Consider the following 21653-nt stretch of genomic DNA (forward strand, 5'->3'; position numbering starts at 1 on the left):
AAATTCCACCATAAGATTTCTTCCCCTCCACCGAGGCAGGCAAAGACCTGTACTCAAGATGATATGAATGTGATATAAAATATGCAAACCTGCCATATATAGGAACAGTACGCCCAGCATCGGCTATACTGCCCCACTGCTGGAGTCGTCGTCAAAGCCAACTCCAGCCCATCCTGATCTGTCTTGCCATATATGGGACAAAGACCATAGAAGTCTGTCCGGCATTGGCCGCACTTCCCCCACTGCTATCCAAGCACCATAAATGAAGTTATACAGTAGGGAAAATGCTTGAAGTACCTGTACGTAAATTGCTTTGAGTGTGGTTCTAAAACTACAAAAAAGTGGTATACAAGGTCCAATCCCTTTCTTTCTATTTAAGGATCTGTAAAGCTATCACAGCCTTCCTGAAAAGAGGGGGGGGGGGGGGCTGCACAGCCTTTTCTTTTTAGAGGACTTCTATGACATTGACAGAACTGCATTAATTTTCTATCCCTGAGCTTAAGTAACTCCAGAAAAAAAATAGGGGGGGGGGAGGAAGGATGACAATGAAAAGATTAAAGAATGGGGGGGGGATTCTCTATTCTGTGTCTCTAGGGAAAACAACAGGACTCTAAAATGCAAAGTCAAGCTCAGATTAAGCAGAGTAAATCTTTCCAGTAAATGTGATAATTCAGATTCCAAAATGAGCTACTCCAGCCAAATCAAATTCATTCTAGCTACCTCTTATTTTCCATCCTTTATCTCAGCTTAGGTTTAGCTTTAGCTTTCCTGCTATAAAAATAGAAGAGGAAAGTAATGTTACCTCAGCCTGGCACTATCTATGAGTCACCCTTTCAATCACAGGCAAGCTTCTCGCCTGGACCGACATACATTAATTGCTATGCCAGCATTAAGAAAGCCTCGGAACTCCCACTCAGCTTCTGCCATCCCTCGCATCTCCCGGTCTCTGAGAAGTTTGTTTCTTTTGTGTTTTTCCTCATGATTTTAAGCCACAGTATTAGCAAGAGCAGGGGACTATCCAATTTTCCCCTTCACGGATCACATTGCACTATTTTCCCCCACTCACAGGACTTGGTTAACAACTGAGAATGCAACGGTGTCCTTATTGGGAGGGATCAGGAAAGAAAAGTGTATCACTATGATTTCAAATGGAGTTAATTAGAGCAGAAAGCTGAGAATCAGATAAACTAGGGTTCATATCCCACCGACACTCCTTCTGCAAGGTACTTTATTTTCTAATCCCAAGCCTTCAGATATTTTCCTATTCACTGAAGTACACAAGTTTAAATTTGCCTTGAGCTACCAATGGTAAAACAGGAAAAAAAAAAATGGTTGTGAGCTAAATATTTAAAAAAATTGCATGGTCAAACCTAAGTAGTGCTTCCAGATCTGAAAACCAAAAATCAACATATAGGAACCTCTTCTAGCTATTTTAATTAATGGAAATTGTTGTGCTTTTGTTTTCATAAAATGCACATTTAAACTGCCACAAAATTTGAAGCTTGTTTAACCATTCCTCCTACTTCTTCCCCTCCCCCCACCACAGACACTGTAAAGCCCAGTTACTTACCGTAACAGGTGTTATCGGGGGGGGGGACATCAGGCAGATATTCTCACATCCCTCCCACCTCCCCTGGTTGGCTTCTTAGCTTGTTTACAGAATCAAGATACCATGAGCTGACGTCGGGTGGGAAGGCACTTGCAATATGTGGTACAGGCAGTCTCGAAGCTTCTTAAAAGCTTAAAGCGACAGTACACTTTTAGCATTGTCCTTACTGGCCTCTGTGGACGATGTCACCCACATGTGAGAATATGCTGCCTGCTTGTCGTAGGATAAGAGTTTAATACAGCAAAATGTTACATTTACCAATAACTACACACAAAATAAAGCTTTCCAAGCTTTGTTGTCCATAGACTTATTTTCATCCTAAAGCACGCCTAGAGTGTGTGTGTATAAATACAGGCAGTTCCAGGTTAAGAACATCCAACTTACGCTGGACTCATACCTACATACTGGGCCAACACGTCCTTCTTCCTCCCTTCCTGTCCCAAAGCGCCCCTCATTGTCCTTCCCTCCCTCTGTGCTGTGTCCCAAATTCATGCCTCCCTCCTGCGGGTATTTACCTTTTGTGGCTGACTCACTCCTCCCAGCCATACTCCTCTTCACAAAGCCATGGCCGAGGCCCCTACACATGGCTGACCCAAAAGCCACTTCCAGGTCAGCCGCAGGCAGCATGTGGGAGCCGCTGCTCATGGCTTTGTGAAGAGGAGTGCGGCTGGGAGGAGGGTGCCAGTCATAGAAGATAAACACCCATGGGAGGGAGACACGAATTTGGGACATAGCACAGAGGGAGGGAAGAATGATGAGGGGTGCGTTGGGACACAGAAGAAAGGGAGGGAGCACAAACTTTGGGCAAAGGATGGAAGGAAGGAAGAAGGGAAGGAGCATGAACTTGGGACATAGAATGGAGGGAAGGAGTGGAGCATGAACTTGAGATATAGGATGGAAGAATGGAGGGAGTGAGGGAGGGAAAGAGACTGAGGTGGGGGGAGAATAAAAAGGGAGAATTGTTGGGCATAAGGAGGGAGAAAAAAATATTGGACATGGTGGCGGAGGTAGAGATACAAGGGAAAGAGAGAAATGTTGAATGTGGTAGTGGAGAGGGAACAGTGGGATGGATGAAGAACAAAAGTAAAAATACAAATTCAATTTAAAAAAAAAACAGGACTCTTTAACCCTGGGACTGACTCCCTGTATGTGGATACATTTTTATAACCTAGTTCCACAGAGATCAAGTAGTATATATTATTTCTTTTTAAGAATTTTTTTTACAATAATGATGTATAATTAGCAAGAAGAAAAGCAAATACTGAAATACATTGAAAGATATACATAATCCAAAAGAAATATTAGAAACATAAGAAAAATGAGAGGAAAGCAGCCTAGGTAAACTTTTATAAAAGGAAAAAGTCATCAAGTAGCATATTACCATAAATACTCTAATATAAAATGAGATTTTTGGGCCCAAAAATGGGGGTTTTGACTTATATTTGAGTCAGCGTCCACCTGCCCGGACTTGTTGCTGGCCTCCACCGGCCTGCCGTATGACAGGAGGAATCCCTCCTGTCTCCAACAATTTTATTACCTCCCTCCCGCCCTCCCCTACGTACCTTTTTGAATTCCTTGTGGTCCAGTGGTATACCGAGCAGGAGCGATTTCTGTGCTCCTGCCCCATGCTGAGCCCCTCTGAATGGCTGCTGTGAGTTCTTGCGGTCCAGCAGTGTACCGGGCAGCGTGCTCCTGCCCGGCGCGAAGCCACTCACTGAATGGCTGCCACCAATTCTCGCATGACTCGTGAGAACTGTTGGCAGCCATTCAGGAAACAGCTCAGGGCAGTAGCACAAAAAGTTCACTGATGCCCGGTACACCACTGGGCTGTGAGAACTCAAGGGAGCCATTCAAGGAAGGGACTCAGCGTGGGGCAAGAGCACAGAAAGCTTGCTTTTGACCGGTACACTGCTGAATCACCAGGGATTCAAAAAGGTACACAGGGGAGGCAGGAGTGAGGTTAAAAAAATTGTCAGAGTCAGCCGCGACAGGAGACGGGGAGGGATCCTTCCTGCTCCAGCCTACCACTGGACCACCAGGCTCGTTGGAGGCCTGCAAGACATCAGGAGAGCGGGAGGACAGGGTACAGGGCACATGACTATTACATACACACCCCTTTTATTCGAGTCAACCTTTTTGCTTCCTTTTTTGGGGAAAAGGGTACCTCAATTTATATTCAGCTTGTCTTATATTCATGTATATAAGGTAAACACCCCCCCCCCCCCTTCCCATTACAAAGCCACAGTGTGGTTTTTAGCACTGGCCACAATGCTAACAGCTCTGATGCTCATAGAATTCTTATGAGTGTTGGAGCCACTACCATCACAGCCAACGCTAAAAACTGTACTACAGTTTTATAAAGGGGTGGGGGGGGGGGGGTAAATATGTTACTCTTTTAAAAAACCTGCAAAAAAACCTGTATGTTCTCTATATACAAGTATTTCACAACTTGAGGCCATACAAGTTTGTGAGAATTATTTGAACAATGCTCTCATCCTCAATTGGTACGCATCAGATTTTTGGTGCAATAAGCCAAGATTATTTTTGTACGAGGGTGGTTTGAAAGTTAAGTAAAAAAAATCAAGTAAAAACAAATATTTTTTAAAAAAACAGTTATATTACTCAACATAATCAGCGAGTTTCCAGTTTCCATCCCAATGGAAAAATATGGTTTTGTCAAATTTTAAAAACTATTTGGTTTAATTTGATTTTTCTACACAGCTTTTCGAACCACAATGGCCAATTTTACAAAATTTGAAGTGAATTAGCACATGAAATAAAGTTTATAGATAAAAAGATTTTACTAGTTTTTCTAAACAAACAAAAAATTTAATCACTACATTCTAACAGTATATATCCATTTCATTTACATACCAAAATATCATTTTCCCAGGTTCTGAAGGTATCAGCAGATCTGCTCTGACAGCACAATACCAGTTCAGAGAAAAGCATTTCAAGATTAAAATATTTACAATTAGGATACCCTTTATCATTCCAAACATAAGCAATACAAAATTTCAATCAATATAATCAGAAGAACCTCCCCCCCCCCATAGCCACCCCCTCCAACTAAAAAAAAAAAATACAAAGTGGAATCTCAAGAAACCCCAAACTGATCAAACACAAAAAAGTACCATCAACATAGAGGGAGAATGGATTCTGATATCTCCCCAACCATAAACAAGTGTTCAGAAGGGATCCCCAAAAGTTGTAGAAGAGAAAAAGAAAAAGCCATATCTTTCCTGGTCATTTTGTATTGCTTATGTTTGGAATGATAAAGGGTATCCTGCATTGTCATATAGTATTGAGCACCATTTAAAAAAACTCGACAACCAAATCTCCAATCTACTAATTATGACCCCAGACTACAAAACATTCAGAAAATAAATAAGACTCTACTCTTCAAAAAATTCCTGCAAACGACTTAATACTGCTAGCTCCTTCCTGCTTCCCAATACCACTCCCTAATACCTTCCCGATTCCCCAAAGCAACCTCATCTCCTCTAGAAATTACCAGATATCTTCTTCATGTAATACCTTTCTTGTAATTCTTTTGTAATCCGCCTTGAACCACAAGGCAATGGCGGGATAGAAATCTCTAATGTAATGTAATGTAATCTTTCTTCTATATTTTCCCCATTAACAATAGGTGATGTAGTCTTCGCCATCCTCAATAAGATGGATAGTCTGCACTAGTCCATTTCCTAAACAGACCTGCCTTACATATTAGAAGGTGGCTCCCCCCCACTGTAGCACAAACACCTATCCAAAATGAAGCCTGTTGACAACAGACTCAGAATATCCAAAAGGTATTCCAAACAACTATTGCCCTAAAAAAAACAAAAAAAAAAAAACTGGGATTTCACATTTTGGTCAGTCCCAAATAGCATAAAAAGAGGAATTGGGAGTTTGAACATATTTCTGGCAAAGAGGGAGATGCGATACCCACCATCTATAAAATTTGTACTTCAGTAATATATTATACTAGTCTTTAAGCCCGTTACATTAACAGGTGCTAGAATAGATGTGTCTGTCTGTGTTTCTTTATCTCTCTCTCCTTGGCCGCTGTCTGTATCCTTCTGTCTCCCCCTCCCCCCGAGCAAAGCTGTCTGCCCCCAGCACCCACCTCCCCCCCAAATGTCTCTCCATGGCCCTCTTCTGTCTTCCCCCCCCAGAGCAAAGCTGTCTGTCCCCAGCACACCTCCCCCCAAAGCAGCCCCCTTTCCCTATCTCTCCATGGCCCTTTCTGTCTCCCCCAGCACACCCCTCCCCCAAAAGCAGCCCCCTATCCCTCTCCCTGGCTCTCCATGTCCCCTTCTGTCTTCCCCCCCAGAGCAAAAGCTGTTTGCCCCAAGCACACCCCTCCCCCCAAAGCAGCCCCCTTTCCTTCTCCCGCTGACTCTCTCTCTGGCCCCCTTTCTCTGTCTGTCTTTCTGTCCCTCTCCCTGCCCCTGTGTCTTTCTTTCTTTCTGTCTCCCTCCCTCCCGCTATCTGTCTGTCATTTTTCCCCATTTCCCTGTGCAGCAGCATTTCCATCCCACTTCCCTATGCAGCAGCAGCAGCAACAGCATTTCCCTCCTATCCCCCCCTTTCCTGTGTAGAAGCAGTAGCAGCATTTTCCCCCACTCCCCCTTTCCCTTCTCTTACCTGCTCCGTTCGGCCCCTCCCCCTTCTTTTACTGCCATTGTCGATCCGGCCTGCTCCTGACCCTCCCACTGCCGACAAACCTCGGAGTTCCAGCCGTGTAGGCAGCACTTTAAACACGCTGCTTCGCGGCCTTCTACTGGCGATTTCCTCTGCCGTGTCTGTCTCCGATGATGTCATCAGAGACGCGGCAGAGGAAATCGGCAGAGAAGGGCGCGAAGCAGCGTGTTTATAGTGCTGCCTACGCCGCTGGAGCCGGGAGGCGACGGAGAGGGCAGGGGGTGCTAGCGGCCGGCAGCCGCTGCTCCGCAGGTGGAGAGCAGGGAAGGGCGCGCATGCCATTTGTCTTGCCTCGCGTGAGGCCAGACCGTAAGCCATGCATGCGCACTTCCTATGGGTCGCTACAGCTCACGGAAAACGGATGCACGCATAGGAAGTGTGCATGCACGGCTTACCGTTTTATTATATTAGATTACCGGTACATAGATATTTATGAACTGCTATAATACCACAGTAGGAGAATTCAATGCAATTTACACATTAAGAAGAGACTGGCCATAGCCAGGAATTACAATATTACATAAGGGATCAAGACAATGAAGGGAACATAGAGACACTGAAACATGAAGGCAGATGAAGGCCAAATGGCCCATCCAGTCTGCCCATCTGCAGTATCTCCTCCTCTCCCTAAAAGATCCCATATGCCTGTCTCATACTTTCTTGAATTCAAAGTCTTGGTCTCCACCACCTCTACCAGGAGACTATTCCATGCATCCACCATCCTTTTTGTAAAGAAGTATTTCCTTAGATTACTCTTAACTTCAATCTATGCCCTCTTCTTCTAGAGTTTTCCTTCATTTGAAAAAGACTTACCTTCTGTACATTAACACCACAGAAAAATCTAAACGTCTCTATTATATCCTTTCTTTCCCGTCTTTCTTCCAGAGTATACATATTAATGTCTCTAAGGCTGACCCCATACAATTTATGGCATAGACCACTAACCAATTTTAAAGAAACAGTATTCATTTCCACCAAGCTCCATTTATTTCAGACAAAACATTCTGCTGTTTCCAGAGCAAGCACTCAAAGGCACAATTATGAGACAGCTAGAGCCGAATGTCACAGGCATGTCTGCATCACTGGAATGCATTATGATGCGACTAAGCTCTGCATTTAATATTTTGTTTGCGTAGCAAACTCATTAAAATTGTAATTCCTTATAAATTTGCCAAAATAAACAAAGTATTCTTAGCCTTAAGAAATGCTGTTATGTTACTAAGAAATTTCAACTTCAATTCCAAAAAGCAACATATTATTTGACAAGAATGCTTGAAACAAAGTTTACATTACAGATACAATTTGTTGCTCAAGTATCTCCAAGCAACCAGTCTATGTTTAAAAGGAACTATACAGATTTCAACAGGCTGACTTCCAAGAGCTAAATTTAAGGATGGGGAGGAGGGAGACATACACTCTTTATACACAATTTGTATTCAATGTTTTTTATTCCTACCTCCCTTTGGAGGGAATTAAATACCAGAGAAAACCATGCACAAGCTAAGTTGTGTATAAAGAGCACTAAAAAAAATTTTCTTGAAAGGCCACAATTTAAAAATAGAGCAGAATCTGTCACTGTGTTTCACACATGCTTTTCCTGTGTCATTTTAGCTATTCCAGAAGTTGTAGCCAATCAAAATTTTATCCAAAACAAGTCCTATTTCACCAATGATGCAAACTTGTTTGGCCTAATCCTTAAATATGACCAAAGGTGTCCTGCATGTCCTTAAGCAGATCCTGTGCTCAACAAGAGATGCAAGTTGACAAGCAAGCATCTCGCATATAGTGAGGCCACCTGGAAAAATGTTATGGCAATGTTATTCTATTTCAAGTTTTACAGTAAATAGAAACTGGAGTGTCTCTCTCCTGCTTTAAATATTCTAGAGCGGGGTGCCCAATATGTCGATCGCGATCGACCGGTAGATCAGGAAGGCAATGTGAGTCAATCGCGGAGCCTATCCCGGGCTCCCCGATAGACTCGGATTGCCATCCCTATCTACTGGGCTGATCAGCCTTCCTCTCCCCAGTGTCCCCCACCGCTGCCCCAAGCTCTCCCTGCAGAAGCGTCAGATCGACCAGCATTCCTCTCCCCGACATCAGAGAGGAAGTTCTGGGCCAGCAAATCGCTGCATGGCTGGCCCAAAACTTCTTCTCCGACATCAGATTTAACATCGGGGAGCGGAATGCTGGTCAGCGTGATGCTTCTGCAGGGAGAGCTTGGGGCAGCAGTGACTTGGGGGCCTATTCCCCGATGGCGGTGGCGGCAAATCTAGTGGCTTGGGGGAGGGCAGGGAGAAAGAAAGAAAGGGGGCAGGGAGACAGAAAGAAGGGGGACAAGGAGACAAAGAAATAGACATTAAAGTATTCCGAAAAGAAATCAAAACTCATCTCTTCAAAAAACACTTCCCATCATCATAACCTCACAAAAGTATTAGAAAATGCTCTCATGACTACCCTAACACCACCACCAGCAATACATCGAATCCGGACAGTATTATATCTATTCGTCTAAACAACAGAATCCGGACAATATTATCTCTATTCGTCTAATCAACCTATCACTATCTACTATCTGCTACCAATTTATCCTGGAAAAGTCCAGAATAACAATTGTAACTTAACGCATTCTTGATTACATGTACTGCAATGCTACTGGAAATGTCCAGTCTTCTAACTTGTAATCCGCTTAGAACCGCAAGGCACAAGCGGAATAGAAATCACTAATGTAATGTAATGTAATGTAATGTAAAGAAGGGGGTAGGGAGAGAGAAAGAAAGAAGGGGGTAGGGAGAGAGAAAGAAAGAAGGGGCAAGGAGAAAGAAAGGAAAAGTTGGGGGATAAAATGAGGTCTGGAGGAGAGGAAGCATACAGGAGGTTGAAAGAAGGGAATAAATATTGGATGGACAGTCAGAAGAAGAAAGTGCAACCAGAGACCCATGAAATCACTAAAGGTGAAAAATGATTTTATTTTCAATTTAGTGATCAAAATGTGTCCGTTTTGAGAATTTATATCTGCTGTCTATATTTTGCACTATGGCTCCCTTTTACTAAACCGCAATAGTGGTTTTTAGTGCAGGGAGCCTATGAGCATCGAGAGCAGCGTGAGGCATTCAGCGCAGCTCCCTGCACTAAAAACTGCTATCGCGGTTTAGTAAAATGGGAGGGGGTATATTTGTCTATTTTTGTATGGTTGTTACTGAGTGACATTGCATAGAGTTATCTGCCTTGACCTCTTTGAAAAAAAAACCGTAATATGAATGATAATTAACATTTTCTCTGCCTTTCAGTGTGCTTTGTAGTGGTTTGCTGTTTTTTTTTTTTTATTTTATTGTTGGTAGATCATTTTGACTTGGTCATTTTAAAAGTAGCTCGCAAGCCCAAAAAGTGTGGTTAAAATGAATAGTGCTAGGTATTTCTCACTGCCACTGAAACAGAATTTTGTGCCACACCTGGCCAAACTACAATCTGCTTTCTTTTCACATGTAAGACTATAATATTATACCTGCTGTGCATATTTAAAAAATACAAACTGTCACTCAAACAAACCACTCTCCACTGCAACATAAACCCCGAGTGCCATGTACTTAACTATAACAAAAAGAACAAGCCTCAGGTCTCTGGTGAACTATATATATTTGTAGGCTCATCTACCATAACACCATCAGCATAAAAAATCTTTAATTTATCTGGGCAAATATTGCAATCAAAAGGTATAATTATGGTATGACACTGGTCTTTCTCATTAGTCAACGTTTCGTGGAGGGACCATTTCTTCAGGACTGCTGGTCCTCCATATTGGTTAAACATATAGGCCTAGATTCACTAAACTCACCGTTGTTGGAAGATCGATTCACAACAGCTTCAGCATGCAAATAATCTGATTGGACTCATGCCCTACAACGATCTCACGGATTGCTGTAGAGCGATTGAGACACATGCACAGATTATCCTCCCTGGTTGCAGATGAAATATGCATATGCGCTTGCTCTTCGCAGAAGCCAGGTCAAAATAAAGGGGGAGGGGTGGCTGCAGTTTACTACTTGTTGCTGGCCCTATGAGTTAACATATTTAAAAGGAATCATTTCAGTGCAGCCAGATTATGGAACAGAACACGCTCGAGCAGGAACAAAACACACTTTAAACCCGCGGGTCAAAGCCACGGGCTCGCACTAGCCATCTCCTTTGCTCACTCTGGATATTTTTATCTGGCCATCTCCTTTACTGGATCGTGGGGAGATAGAGCTTTTGGCACTGTCTCCTTTCACTTTAGCTCCCCATAACTCTGGCAGCCGAAGTCAGACCCGCACCCCACTGCTCTCTCCCTGAGGATGCTACTGCTTTGAGCCCAGGGAGGAGAGGTCCCGAGAAAAGGGGAGAGCAGGCAGGCAGGGTTTGCTGGACCTTCGCTCTTTAGTTTTATTTTTTTATTTTGATGGTTGTTTTGGACTTCAGGGCAGCAAAGAGCATGAGAGTCAGCAAGGACAGCAAAGCGACTGGTCCTCAGCAATCGCTTCATTTCGGATCGGCAACTCAGTCGGTGTTCCTTCTTCTATTTAGTCAGTCAATCGATGGCTTCTTGCATGGCGGATTGGATCGGGTGGGAAACTGACCGGGCAGGTTAGTAAATCGGGTCGGGGAAATTGGTTGAGCCACGATCGGTGAGTTTAATGAATCTAGCCCACAGTTCTGTGCTTCTACCTATCTTTAACCAACATTTAACCAACACAGAGGTCCAGCAGTCCTGAAGAAGTGGTCTCCCCACAAAACGACTGTAATGAGAAAGGCCAGTTTCATATCATAATCATACCTTTTGAGTGCAATATTTGCCCAGATAAATTAAAGGCTTTTTTATGTCGATGATGTTGGTACTATCGTAGAACCTAGAAATGTATATAGCTCACCAGAGACCCGAGCCTTTTCCTTTCGTTATAATTGGGTATGTGGCACCTGGGGTTTATGTTGCAGTTGGGAGTGGTATGAGTGACAGTTTGCTAACTTTTCCTCCTTGGAAATTTTATATAAAAAATGCACACAAGCACACACCAGGATATCCTAGCCTATACACAGAAGCATTAACAAAAAAACCCCACCGTATCTCTCTCAAATCATTCCAAAAAACATCACTTAGTGTGGTCATTCTACAGAGTCAAGGATTAATGCAGGAAGGGGTAAAACGCGGACCTTATGGACCTCGCAGATTTAAAACCGCATGTCCTTAAAAATCTGAGGTCCGTGCATTGACAAGTCTGCCTTTTAGCTTATTCCACCGCTTTCCCTGCACGCTCAGCTCAGGCCCCCCCAGCTCTGCCTTCCCTAATGGCTAAGGAGGGAGGAGGTGCAACGTGGCTTTTGCTAATTAGCCCAATCGTCCCTTCCTCCAGATCTCTCCCTCCTTGCTGATTCCGAGAACCCCCACAATATGGCACTGGATGGCAAATATTTGGGTTGGGGAGGGGTTTAAAAAAGTGCGCACCAAGGTCCACAGTGCATCCGACCTCACGGATCCGAACTGCACATCCTTAAAAATCTGAGGTCCGCGCCACTTTTAGTCTCTGGCTCTGACAGATTTCTATGGCATTTTAGCGCCGACGGATCCTAATGTTTTCCCCTCCCTTTGCCAAGACTAAAAGTGGCACGGACCTCAGGGCAAAAGTTTTGTCGCTAGTCTCAGCATAGGGAGGGAAAAGCATTAGGATCCGTCAGAGCTAAATTGTCATCAAGGTCTGTCAGGAGCCAAAAACTACAAGTGGCACGGACCTCAGATTTTTAAGGACGTGTGGTTTTAGATCCACGAGGTCCGTGTTTCACCCCTTCCCGATTAATGCTGGTTCTCTCTCCTAGATTACTGAATTACTGGGCATGACGAAAGGAACCTTTTCAATGGTGTTCCACAGAAGGAATTTTAGGAAACAGAAAAACTTTCTGGCCTTTAGTTAAATACACACCGAAGGCTTTTATTTTATTAAATTTCTTAACTACTACTACCGTACTTATTTCTAGAGTGCTTCTGGACATAGGCGGAGCTGTACATTAACATGTATGAGACAACCCCTGCTCAATAGAGCTTACAATCTTATTAAAACAGACAACAGGACAGACAAGGGTTAGGGAACTTCTCACACAGGGAATGATAAAATAGGCATGATGGATTAAGGATTTAGTGCCCGATTCTATAAACAGCACCTAGGTTAGGTACTGCTAGATCAGGGGTCTCAAAGTCCCTCCTTGAGGGCCGCAATCCAGTCAGGTTTTCAGGATTTCCCCAATGAATATGCATGAGATCTATTTGCATGCACTGCTTTCAATGCATATTCATTGGGGAAATCCTGAAAACCCGACTGGATTGCGGCCCTCAAGGAGGGACTTTGAGATCCCTGCGCTAGATGCCCTAATCAGACACCTAACTAAACCCCCCCTCCCCCTTTTACAAAGCCACGATAGTGGTTTGTAGCGCAGGCCGGCCATGCTGTATGCTCTGCACTGCTCCCGACACTCATAAGAGTTCCTAGGAGCGCCAGGAGCAGCACATTCAACGCCAGCCTGCGCTAAAACTGCTTCCGCAGTTTTGTAAAAAAAAAAAAAAAGGGGGGGGGGGATTTAAAATCCACAATCAATTAAATTAATTGGTTAAATGGCATGGTAACTGATGCCATTAAAAACCAGATTTAAACAACAATTTTTTTAAAAAATTACTAATTAAAAATGCGCACAGATATCCGTGCGGTGCCTAGCAATGCCTAATGGCCTCTTTCACAAAGCAGCGCTAGCGACTGCGCTGTGCTAACGGCCCCAAAGCCCATTTAAAGGGCTTCGGGGCTGTTGCCGCGCGGCTCTGTAAAAGAGGCCATAGGTTGAGGCGCCCTCTGATGTCTACCTGAAAAGTAGGCATGATTAGGGGCCGAGAACAGGCGTGGTTGAGTAAGGCATTGCTGGGCATATGAGGCAGGTGCTAGTAAATTAGGCTAGGAAAAACCTGGCCTAATACACTGGCACCTATGCCTAACGATACCCAAGTCTGCTTAGGTGCTGCTAAGCGTGATTCTATAGAATGTGCCATGCAGTTGATTGACAGCTATGCAGACTGGCACCATTTATAGAATTAGGCCCTGTTAGGTGATGTCAACTTACAACTTTGATCAAAATTGAACTCATTGTAGCTGAAGAATGGCCTAACAAAATTCCTACCTGAATCTGAGTGAGAGATTCTGTAGGCTCCTAATACAAAAGCAGACATCATAACCCCTTTTCTGAACTATGAACACCCCCTAAAATCACAGATTAGAAATACTGGAATACTCATCACTTACACTAATCCCACAAATTCAGGAAAACCCTCTCCATACTTTGAGATGGTGAATGATCACAGTGGGTCAAAAAAAGAAAGGGACCCGAAGTGCAAATCGACAGAGAGCGCAAGAAAAGAAGCACAAAGAGCCTTCAAGTCCCAAGCAATCAGTTCAGTTTGTTGGCGGGCCCAACACAGGCCACGTTTCGGCACAGCCACCTGCCTCAGTAGCAGTTCAATATAATGCACATAAAAATGAAGTAATACCAATGATACTGAAGTAAAAAAACAAGTTCCGACGCACTTAACAAACTGGGCTAAAATATATAAACGGCGTCCCGATTGTAGGCGGCCAACCACTGTCTAACCAGCAAATCGAGACGCAAGTTTTCTTAAAAAACAAAAAAAACAAAAACCCGAGGTAGGCCACCTACACTGTAGGCATCTGTCATGGGTGCAGGCAGGCGCCTAGAGATGCATAGGCACCTAAAATGTAGGCCTTTGAAATGCTGGCCTACATTTCAAATAGATGCAGCCGCTAATCTGATCATGGCAAGAATATTTCCCTGCCGCGCGATCAGCTGAGCGGCCGCAGCAGGGAATCCCCAAACCCCACCGCAAGCCGGCCAGCAAGAGGGATGACCACTCCCTCCTACAGCCACCCCAACCCCCCCCCCACCCACACACACACACTGTCCACGGCAGAAGGGATGCTCACTCACTCCTACTGGAACCTCTGAAACAATCCCCGGCAGGAGGGATACCCATTCCCTCCTGTCGCAAACCCCAAAACAATCACTGGAAGTAGGGATGCCCCCACTGCCCCCCCCTAACATCCCCGGCAGGAGGGAGTGGGCATCCCTCCTGCCAGTCTACTTGTGGTGGGGTTCAAGGGTTCCCTGCCATTGCCTCTCAGCTGATCACAGCAGGGATATTCCCTTGCCGAAATCAGATCAGTGGCAACGCAATTCTCTAAACGGTGCTTGTGACATGGATGCCAGTTAGAGAATTGGGGTGGTTAGGCGGGGTTAGGCATCTGTCCATTAGGATATCCGTTAGGATGTATAGGAGGCCCGTGTGTGATTTTCAAAAGCTGCATAGGCAGCTACTGAGACCGGGAGTCCTATATAGAATCAGGCCCACTGTGTCCTTGGCACGGTTAAAATGAAAGTACACACGTGGGTGCTGTCAGCAAAGTAATAGTTGTGGCATCTAATCAACCAGTCAGTCATTCATAGTGAATCAGAACTAGAGAATGACACGGGGACAAATTTTTCCCCATTCCCACGGGAACTTATTTTTCCGTCCTGTCCCCATGAGTTCTTTTCCCGTCCCTGTCCTATTCCTGCAAACTCTGTCCTCGTCTGCACAAGCCTCAAACACTTTAAAATCCTAAGTGTTTGAGGCTTGTGAGGTTAAGGCAAAGCTTACAGGAATGGGACAGGAACAGCAACAAAACTCATGGGGACGGGGGAAATTGAGTTCCTGCAGGGACGGGGAAAAATTTGTCCCCGTGTCTTTCTCTAATCAGAACCATCTTGTTGCACAAAATTCTAAGGCAAGTTGCATAGCCCTTATTTAACTAGACATACAATTATTATAGCCCCCAGTTTAGCTACTTGCTTTTATTTATCCGAAAGCCAGTGCATTTATTTCTGGGGGGGAAAAAAGGTGCTAGTACTCACATTCCAGACCATCCTTCAGGTGTGGGGTAATCATCCACAGACTCATACCACAATAGCCAGGTCCCCTGCAACCAGCCTCAAAACATATGAAAGGGCAGAATTGGTATGCAGAGCCTGAACGCTTTCTTTTGTACTTAGGGACCATGGTTCACTTTTAGCAGGCAATGGAAAAGGCGCCAGTACTCAGTACCCGCTGAAAAAAGCCCTGCCCAAGACCTTTGTCTTACAAGTGTCAATTCTACCTTGCCTATTTGTTCCAACTATACATCACTTCTTGATGTTTATTAGGAAGTTTCATTGTATTATACTAATATTGTGATCATCACTTATGTTATATAAATGTTCTACTGTACTAGCTATAAAGACATTGCATCTGTATTTTGCTAATTTAATGACCCTGTCATATTATTACTGCTATAATTTAATTTTGCCTATTTCCAAAGTTAACTCAGTATTTTAACTGCATATCAAGCAGACATTTGATTACATTATAGCAACCATATGAATATATTATAGTATTAAAGTACACTGCCTAAGTTACTGCTGTTACATACCACCGTTAGTGAATCTTTTCAAAATGGTGGTTAATAACTAGAATAAAAACAGCAAAACCATTTACAATATTAAGAATTTTAGTGGTCTGTTATTGCATGTCACTGTACTGGATTCGTTTTAGTTACAGAAATGGTACATAAAAATTATTAAAAAAAAGTATGGTGTAGAATTTTTTTCTAAACCCTAGTACACAATATTAAAGAACATAACTTCTGAGGCAAAACCAACATATGTATTGTTTAAGCAGGAGAGACTTCCTGCCACAATGTGGCATTCTATCAACATTACTTCTATATCAAAACAAGAAGTCGTTCAGTTACAACTTTCTCTGAAACAAACTTCTGTGACAGCTAATCATTTCTCCAATGAGGGTTGAACATACTACTTTTACAGCTAATGAAAAACAACAATGAAGCGGGCGGATTCAAAGTACAATCTCCTCCTATCACAAGCATTCACTATCAGTATTAATATTGTTATTTTAGTTATCTACTGTACTTGTAACCAACCTAGAACTTTGGTTATTGTAATCCAGTCTGAAAACTCCAACAACAGAACAGTGAATGCACAAAGCAAGGGATCTAACTCTTTTGAAAGGATTTACACTCAGTGACCCCTCCCCCCCACACACATTTCAAGGCAACTTTCCAGAAATACTAAAAATTCATTAGCATGCAAAAACATCCAGGTGGTATCCCCAAAAGAAATCTTGTTTATTAAAACATTGTTTTGTGTGCTCTCAAAATATAGTAACATAGTAGATGACGGCAAATAAAGACCCGAATGGCCCATCCAGTCTGCCCAACCTGATTAAATTAAATTTTTTTTTTTTTTTAATTTTTTCTTCTTAGCTATTTCTGGGCAAGAATCCAAAGCTCTATCCAGTACTGTGCTTAGGTTCCTACTGCCGAAATCTCCATTAAACCCTACTCCAGCCCATCTACACCCTCCCAGCCCATCCTCCACCAAATGGCCATATACAGACACAGACCATGCAAGTCTGCCCAGTACTGGCCTTAGTTCAATGTTTAATATTATTTTTTGATATTAGATCCTCTGTGTTCATCCCACGCTTCTTTGAACTCAATCACAGTTTTACTCTCCACCACCTCTCTCGGGAGCGCATTCCAGGCATCCACCACCCTTCTCCGTAGTGAAGGTGAATGTTTCTGTGTTACATGTCGCAGTCTTCCTGAGCCTACTGTGACCCATTTATTCCTGGGCTGTTTTATTCTTCAAGGAAGAGGTGGTAAGTTGGTATGATTTTGTGGAGTGATGGAAGCTGCTTTAATTGTACAAAATGGTACAAGGAAGGAAGGTGGCAATTTAGAATGTTACCGTGAAGTACTGTATATGTTTCACTTACTACTACTACTATTAATTACACTGTTAAAAGCCAAGAAACATCCAAAGACAACATCATCTGCTGAAGCCTATGGCAAAGCTAGTGTCCCTTCTGGCTCTAGTCACATTGTTGATCACTGGGGGTGCAGAGATGTGCCCTGTTATTCATCTAGTAATCTTTCCAGTACTGGTAGAATGATTTTTTTTTCTCAGCAGAGGCCACGTTGCTTAAGATAATTTCTTAACACGGACTGTCGCAACTGAATCAGATCTCACAGATCCTGTTATTTTAGTCCTTCACTGTTTAAGCAGCTATAATTTAAAAAAAAAAAAAAAAAAAAAAACTTTGAAAACCTATTTAGTTGTCATATAACATCATTAAAGTGCTCCCAGTTAGCCACGCCCACAGAATTAAGCAGCTTAAGCATGCTGTTCTGCTGACCCACATCATAACCTTAAGCAAATATCAAGCCGACACATGTAAAGTGTGAACACAATCAACGGGGGAGCTATGCAGCAAGAAAGTAGATGCTTTAATTTACAATCCCATAACAAAGAGGGGCCCCAAAAAAATCTGGAACACCACCACTGTATACCGCCTTGGGTGAATCTCTATATAATGATGGTTAATAAATCACAACAAATAAATAAGAGAGAAAGCAACTAATTCAAATACAGGCAAGCTGCCAGCAAACAAACAAATCTACTGTCACTGCTTCGGAACTGATATTTTATTTTGTAAAAGCATGCCGACTCCTTGCTAATTGTGCGTGCCTTTTTTTTTTTTTATTTCCTTAACAGAACACAAATCATTAGGATTGTGTTTAAGCACTGCATAATTCATTATTCAATAAATGTCCGTGTACGCTAGCTGCACAGTCACCAAAGAATTTGTAGAGCAGAGCCATGGCCTGCCCAAGGTCACAATGAAAGTAACAGGCATGCAGAATCCTCCTCAGCGCTTGCCTCTATGTGGAAGAAATGTTAAATGTGACCAAAAAAAAAAAAAAAATGGCAGATCACTAACAGGGATTTCAAAGCATGCCTGGTTACCAGGAGTCAGAAACATTAGCAAAACATACAGGGCTCCTTTTACTAAGGTGCACTGGCGTTTTTAGCGCACGCAGGAAATTAAGATGCACTATGCTTCTAGAACCAATGCTGGCGTTAAGGTCTAGCACGCGCAGCAATGTAGCACGTGCTATTCTGCGCGTTAAAGCCCTAGCGCGGTTTAGCAAAAGGAGCCCACAGTGTAAACAGTAAACTTGGCAATTCATTTCAAGTAATACTTAAGGCACAGAAGTTCTCCATTGTTGAAATGACAATGGAAGAGTGAGGGGAGAATGATATCAAGAGTCTTCTATGAACCTAAGGACACAGAGCCAGCTCCAGAAGCACAGTGGATCCAGAATAGCGCAGCAGCCAGCCAAACCACATGTCTAGCCTTTAAACCTTTAGGATGAACATGGTTCAGAGACTTAAAACCAGACAACTAATAAAATAAACTATGCACCATCATGTAAACAAAGTAACCTACTAAGGGAAAAAGCACATTGGGATCCTACAAAATCATATTATACTTGATCTGCTTAATATTTTTAGGGAGCGCATGAAGATAGGTTTTCAACATGGTAAGTTAAAGGGGGCCTTGGTTTTTACTTGACTAACCTGACAATTTAGATTTAAATGACAGAAACTTCAAAAAAGGAAGAATAAAAATCCTCATTTTTTTCCCCAGCTTTGTGCTTAGTAGACTAATAACTATCATGTACTTTTCAGTGAAGTCTAAAGGTAAAACAACTATACTAGGAATGTGTCACCAAGGGGGTCTTTTGCCACAAATTAGCAAACACTATCTGCTAAACAGACCTGTTTTAATCCTATGGGCTCTGCTGCAATTAACATGCCTTAATCTTCAGTAAAAAGACAATCTAAGCCAGAGCTTCCCAAACTGTCCATGGGGACTTTTCATAGGAACATTATTATTCTGCACATCCAAAGAAGTCACAGCCACAATCACAAAAAAAAACGTTGACAAACACTGCCCTAACCCATGCTAGCACCAGCATTCAGTGGAAGAATGATGTCACAAAACCCAAACCAGTTCCATCAACAATAGATTTAGCTAAAAGAAACCCAAGCAACTGTATTGCTCTTAGAAGCTCCAGACCAGGACTCGGATACTGTACACGGGTTCTTGTATGGGTGAATTCTGCCTGCCTTCTTTCAACACTTCACAGGCTCATGAACACAGATACAGAATTCCATAAAATCTTCCACTGAAGTTATCGCCCTTACAGTAAACTAAGAGGGCTAAGTTATCAATGTGGGCTAGTGTTAAGACATGTTATTTTGCTGTTGACCTCACTTGTTAATAACTAGGTCTTTGTTGCACATTAATGGTAAAATAATGTATTAACAGTGGACCAGATTGATTTTTTTTTTTTTTTAAAAAGCCTTCTTTAGGAGTGTAAAGTCCAAGGGCAGGGGATCATGATATTAAAGTAGAAGACTGAGAAGGAAAGGACCTAACTATTATTTTACTGAGCAGATGCCTTAAACATTATACCTGCAAAGGTGGAAATAACACAAGGGACTAAATTTGAATATGCCCTGAAAAGTGGGTAGGAAGGAAGATGATTGAAGGTAAAGAAAGCAAGGAGGTCCCTTGGTTCTGTGTACATGTGGGGGGGGGGGGGAGGAAATATATTAGATCAGACCCTCATCAACGGCCAGAAATATCAGGCAATGGCAAAAGACATTCAAAGCAAAAACAATAAAATTTGAAGTCTTCCATAAATATACTCACCCAGCAACCAGGTAAATGTTATTTATGTAGGACACACAGGCTACCTGAACATTCCAAAATATACCAACTAAATAACATTTATGTACATGCAAAAAGTATGAAAACATCACAATCAACTCATCCGAAGACTAAAATAAAATGACAATTTTTGCCTAATTAACCCCCCCCCCACACACAAAAGAACAAAACTGGATTAGGTGTATCAGCTGACAAAAAACTTCATGTATTCCTGAAGTCTGGCACTTCTTCATACTACACAACAAACTTCACAAACAGGTTCTAAATGCCTACAAGTAATCCTCAGGCTTCTGCAAAATAATACCGAGTAAGAACTGATCGGGCAAAGACCAGTTTCAAAAATCAGACATAAAATATACCACACTAATAATTTACAGCTTTTAGGCCAGATATATGGAAAGTTAGGTACTAACCTGGTGACTATTTGTGGCCTGCTGTGCTATTTTTAACTATTCTTTCTGGCTGCAGGTCAAAGTTTTCCTAATGGAATTCCACAGAGAGAAATGCTGGGAGAGGAGCCCAGAGGCTGCTCTTTGACTAGCCCTGCCAAAAAGAGACAGACCCACAGGGAAAGCTTCTGTTTTGTCCAGCAGAACCTTCGCCAGTATCATACCGGTATAGTGCGAGAGGACTTCCACCCCAGGGGTCCATTCTCGGCCTCCCTCCACACACTTAGAGCTCCATGCCATGACAGTCTCCCTCCCCCCAACTTCGGAGCCTGGGACCCCATCCCTAACAGGCTCTCTTTCTTTCGTCTGCCAGAACTCCCTCCGTCCACCAGCTTTATCCCTTTCCCCTGCCCCCCCCCCATCTAGTTTTCCCCTTGCTTTGTCCCAAGGATGCACCCCCCCTACCTACCAGTTTCTTTCCTCTTCTGTCCCAAAGGTTCCTTCTACCAATCTCTTTACCTTCTTCTCTACCCCAAGGGTTCCCGCCCCTAAAACCCCCTCTCGGCAGCCTCTCGCTCCCTTTCGGCTCAGGCCGAGGATTTTGTGTTAGGAATTTTAGGCAAAGCCTGCGCGCGCCCGCCCGTCCCACTCTATCCGAGAGGGGGGGGGGGGTCAGAGAGTTCCGCCTCAAAGAAGAAGAAAGCTCAAGCAAAAGAAAACAGCAGCAGCGGCTCGCGCTCCCTCCCTCAGGGCCGGCTCGTGCTCCTCCACCCCGAGGCGGCGGCGGCGGCGGCTCACCAGTAAACTCTCCACATTGATGGGCGAGCGCGGGTCCCGGACGATGGCTTCCAGCTTGCGCTGCCGGTTCCTCATACACTCCGAGGCGGACATGGTGGCGACGTCTCCCGCGCCGGGGCTGCGGCGGGCTCTGCGCCCCTCGCTCTCCGCCCGTCCCGCTGCTCTCGCTCGCTGCTGCCCTCCCTCCCCCGGCAGACACAGCGCCTGCACCGCCTCCTCCTCCTCCTCCTCCTCCTCCTCCTCAGCGCGAGCGCCGCCACCGACGCCGCCCCGTCCGGCCGCCCTCCTCCATCCTCCGCGCCCGGCTCTGACATCAACGCCGACTCCTTTACCCAGCAACCCCCGCTCCCCGCCCCTTCCCAAAAAAAAGAAAATGCGAGGCACAAAGCCGAAAAGATAGAGAGACCGTGTGTACATGTTTACGCGGACAGATATGTATGTGCCCATGTGCACAATA

At 43.7% G+C, this 21653-nt stretch overlaps 1 protein-coding gene across 2 annotated transcripts in view; it reads right to left on the minus strand.

Annotated features, from left to right (window-relative positions):
- ROCK2 (Rho associated coiled-coil containing protein kinase 2) overlaps positions 1 to 21405 on the minus strand; it is a 358167-nt gene extending 336762 nt beyond the window's left edge. The window contains exon 1 of one of the 2 annotated variants that reach the window (XM_033936145.1): positions 21197 to 21405. In XM_033936145.1, the coding sequence (XP_033792036.1) occupies positions 21197 to 21289 (93 nt within the window). In that variant the 5' untranslated portion in view covers positions 21290 to 21405. The remainder of the gene's footprint in view (positions 1 to 21196) is intronic. The other variant, XM_033936150.1, reaches the window with a different exon arrangement.
- Between the last annotated feature and the right edge of the window lie 248 nt (positions 21406 to 21653).

Source organism: Geotrypetes seraphini, chromosome 3 (genome assembly GCF_902459505.1).
Source record: "Geotrypetes seraphini chromosome 3, aGeoSer1.1, whole genome shotgun sequence".
NCBI lineage: Eukaryota > Metazoa > Chordata > Amphibia > Gymnophiona > Dermophiidae > Geotrypetes > Geotrypetes seraphini.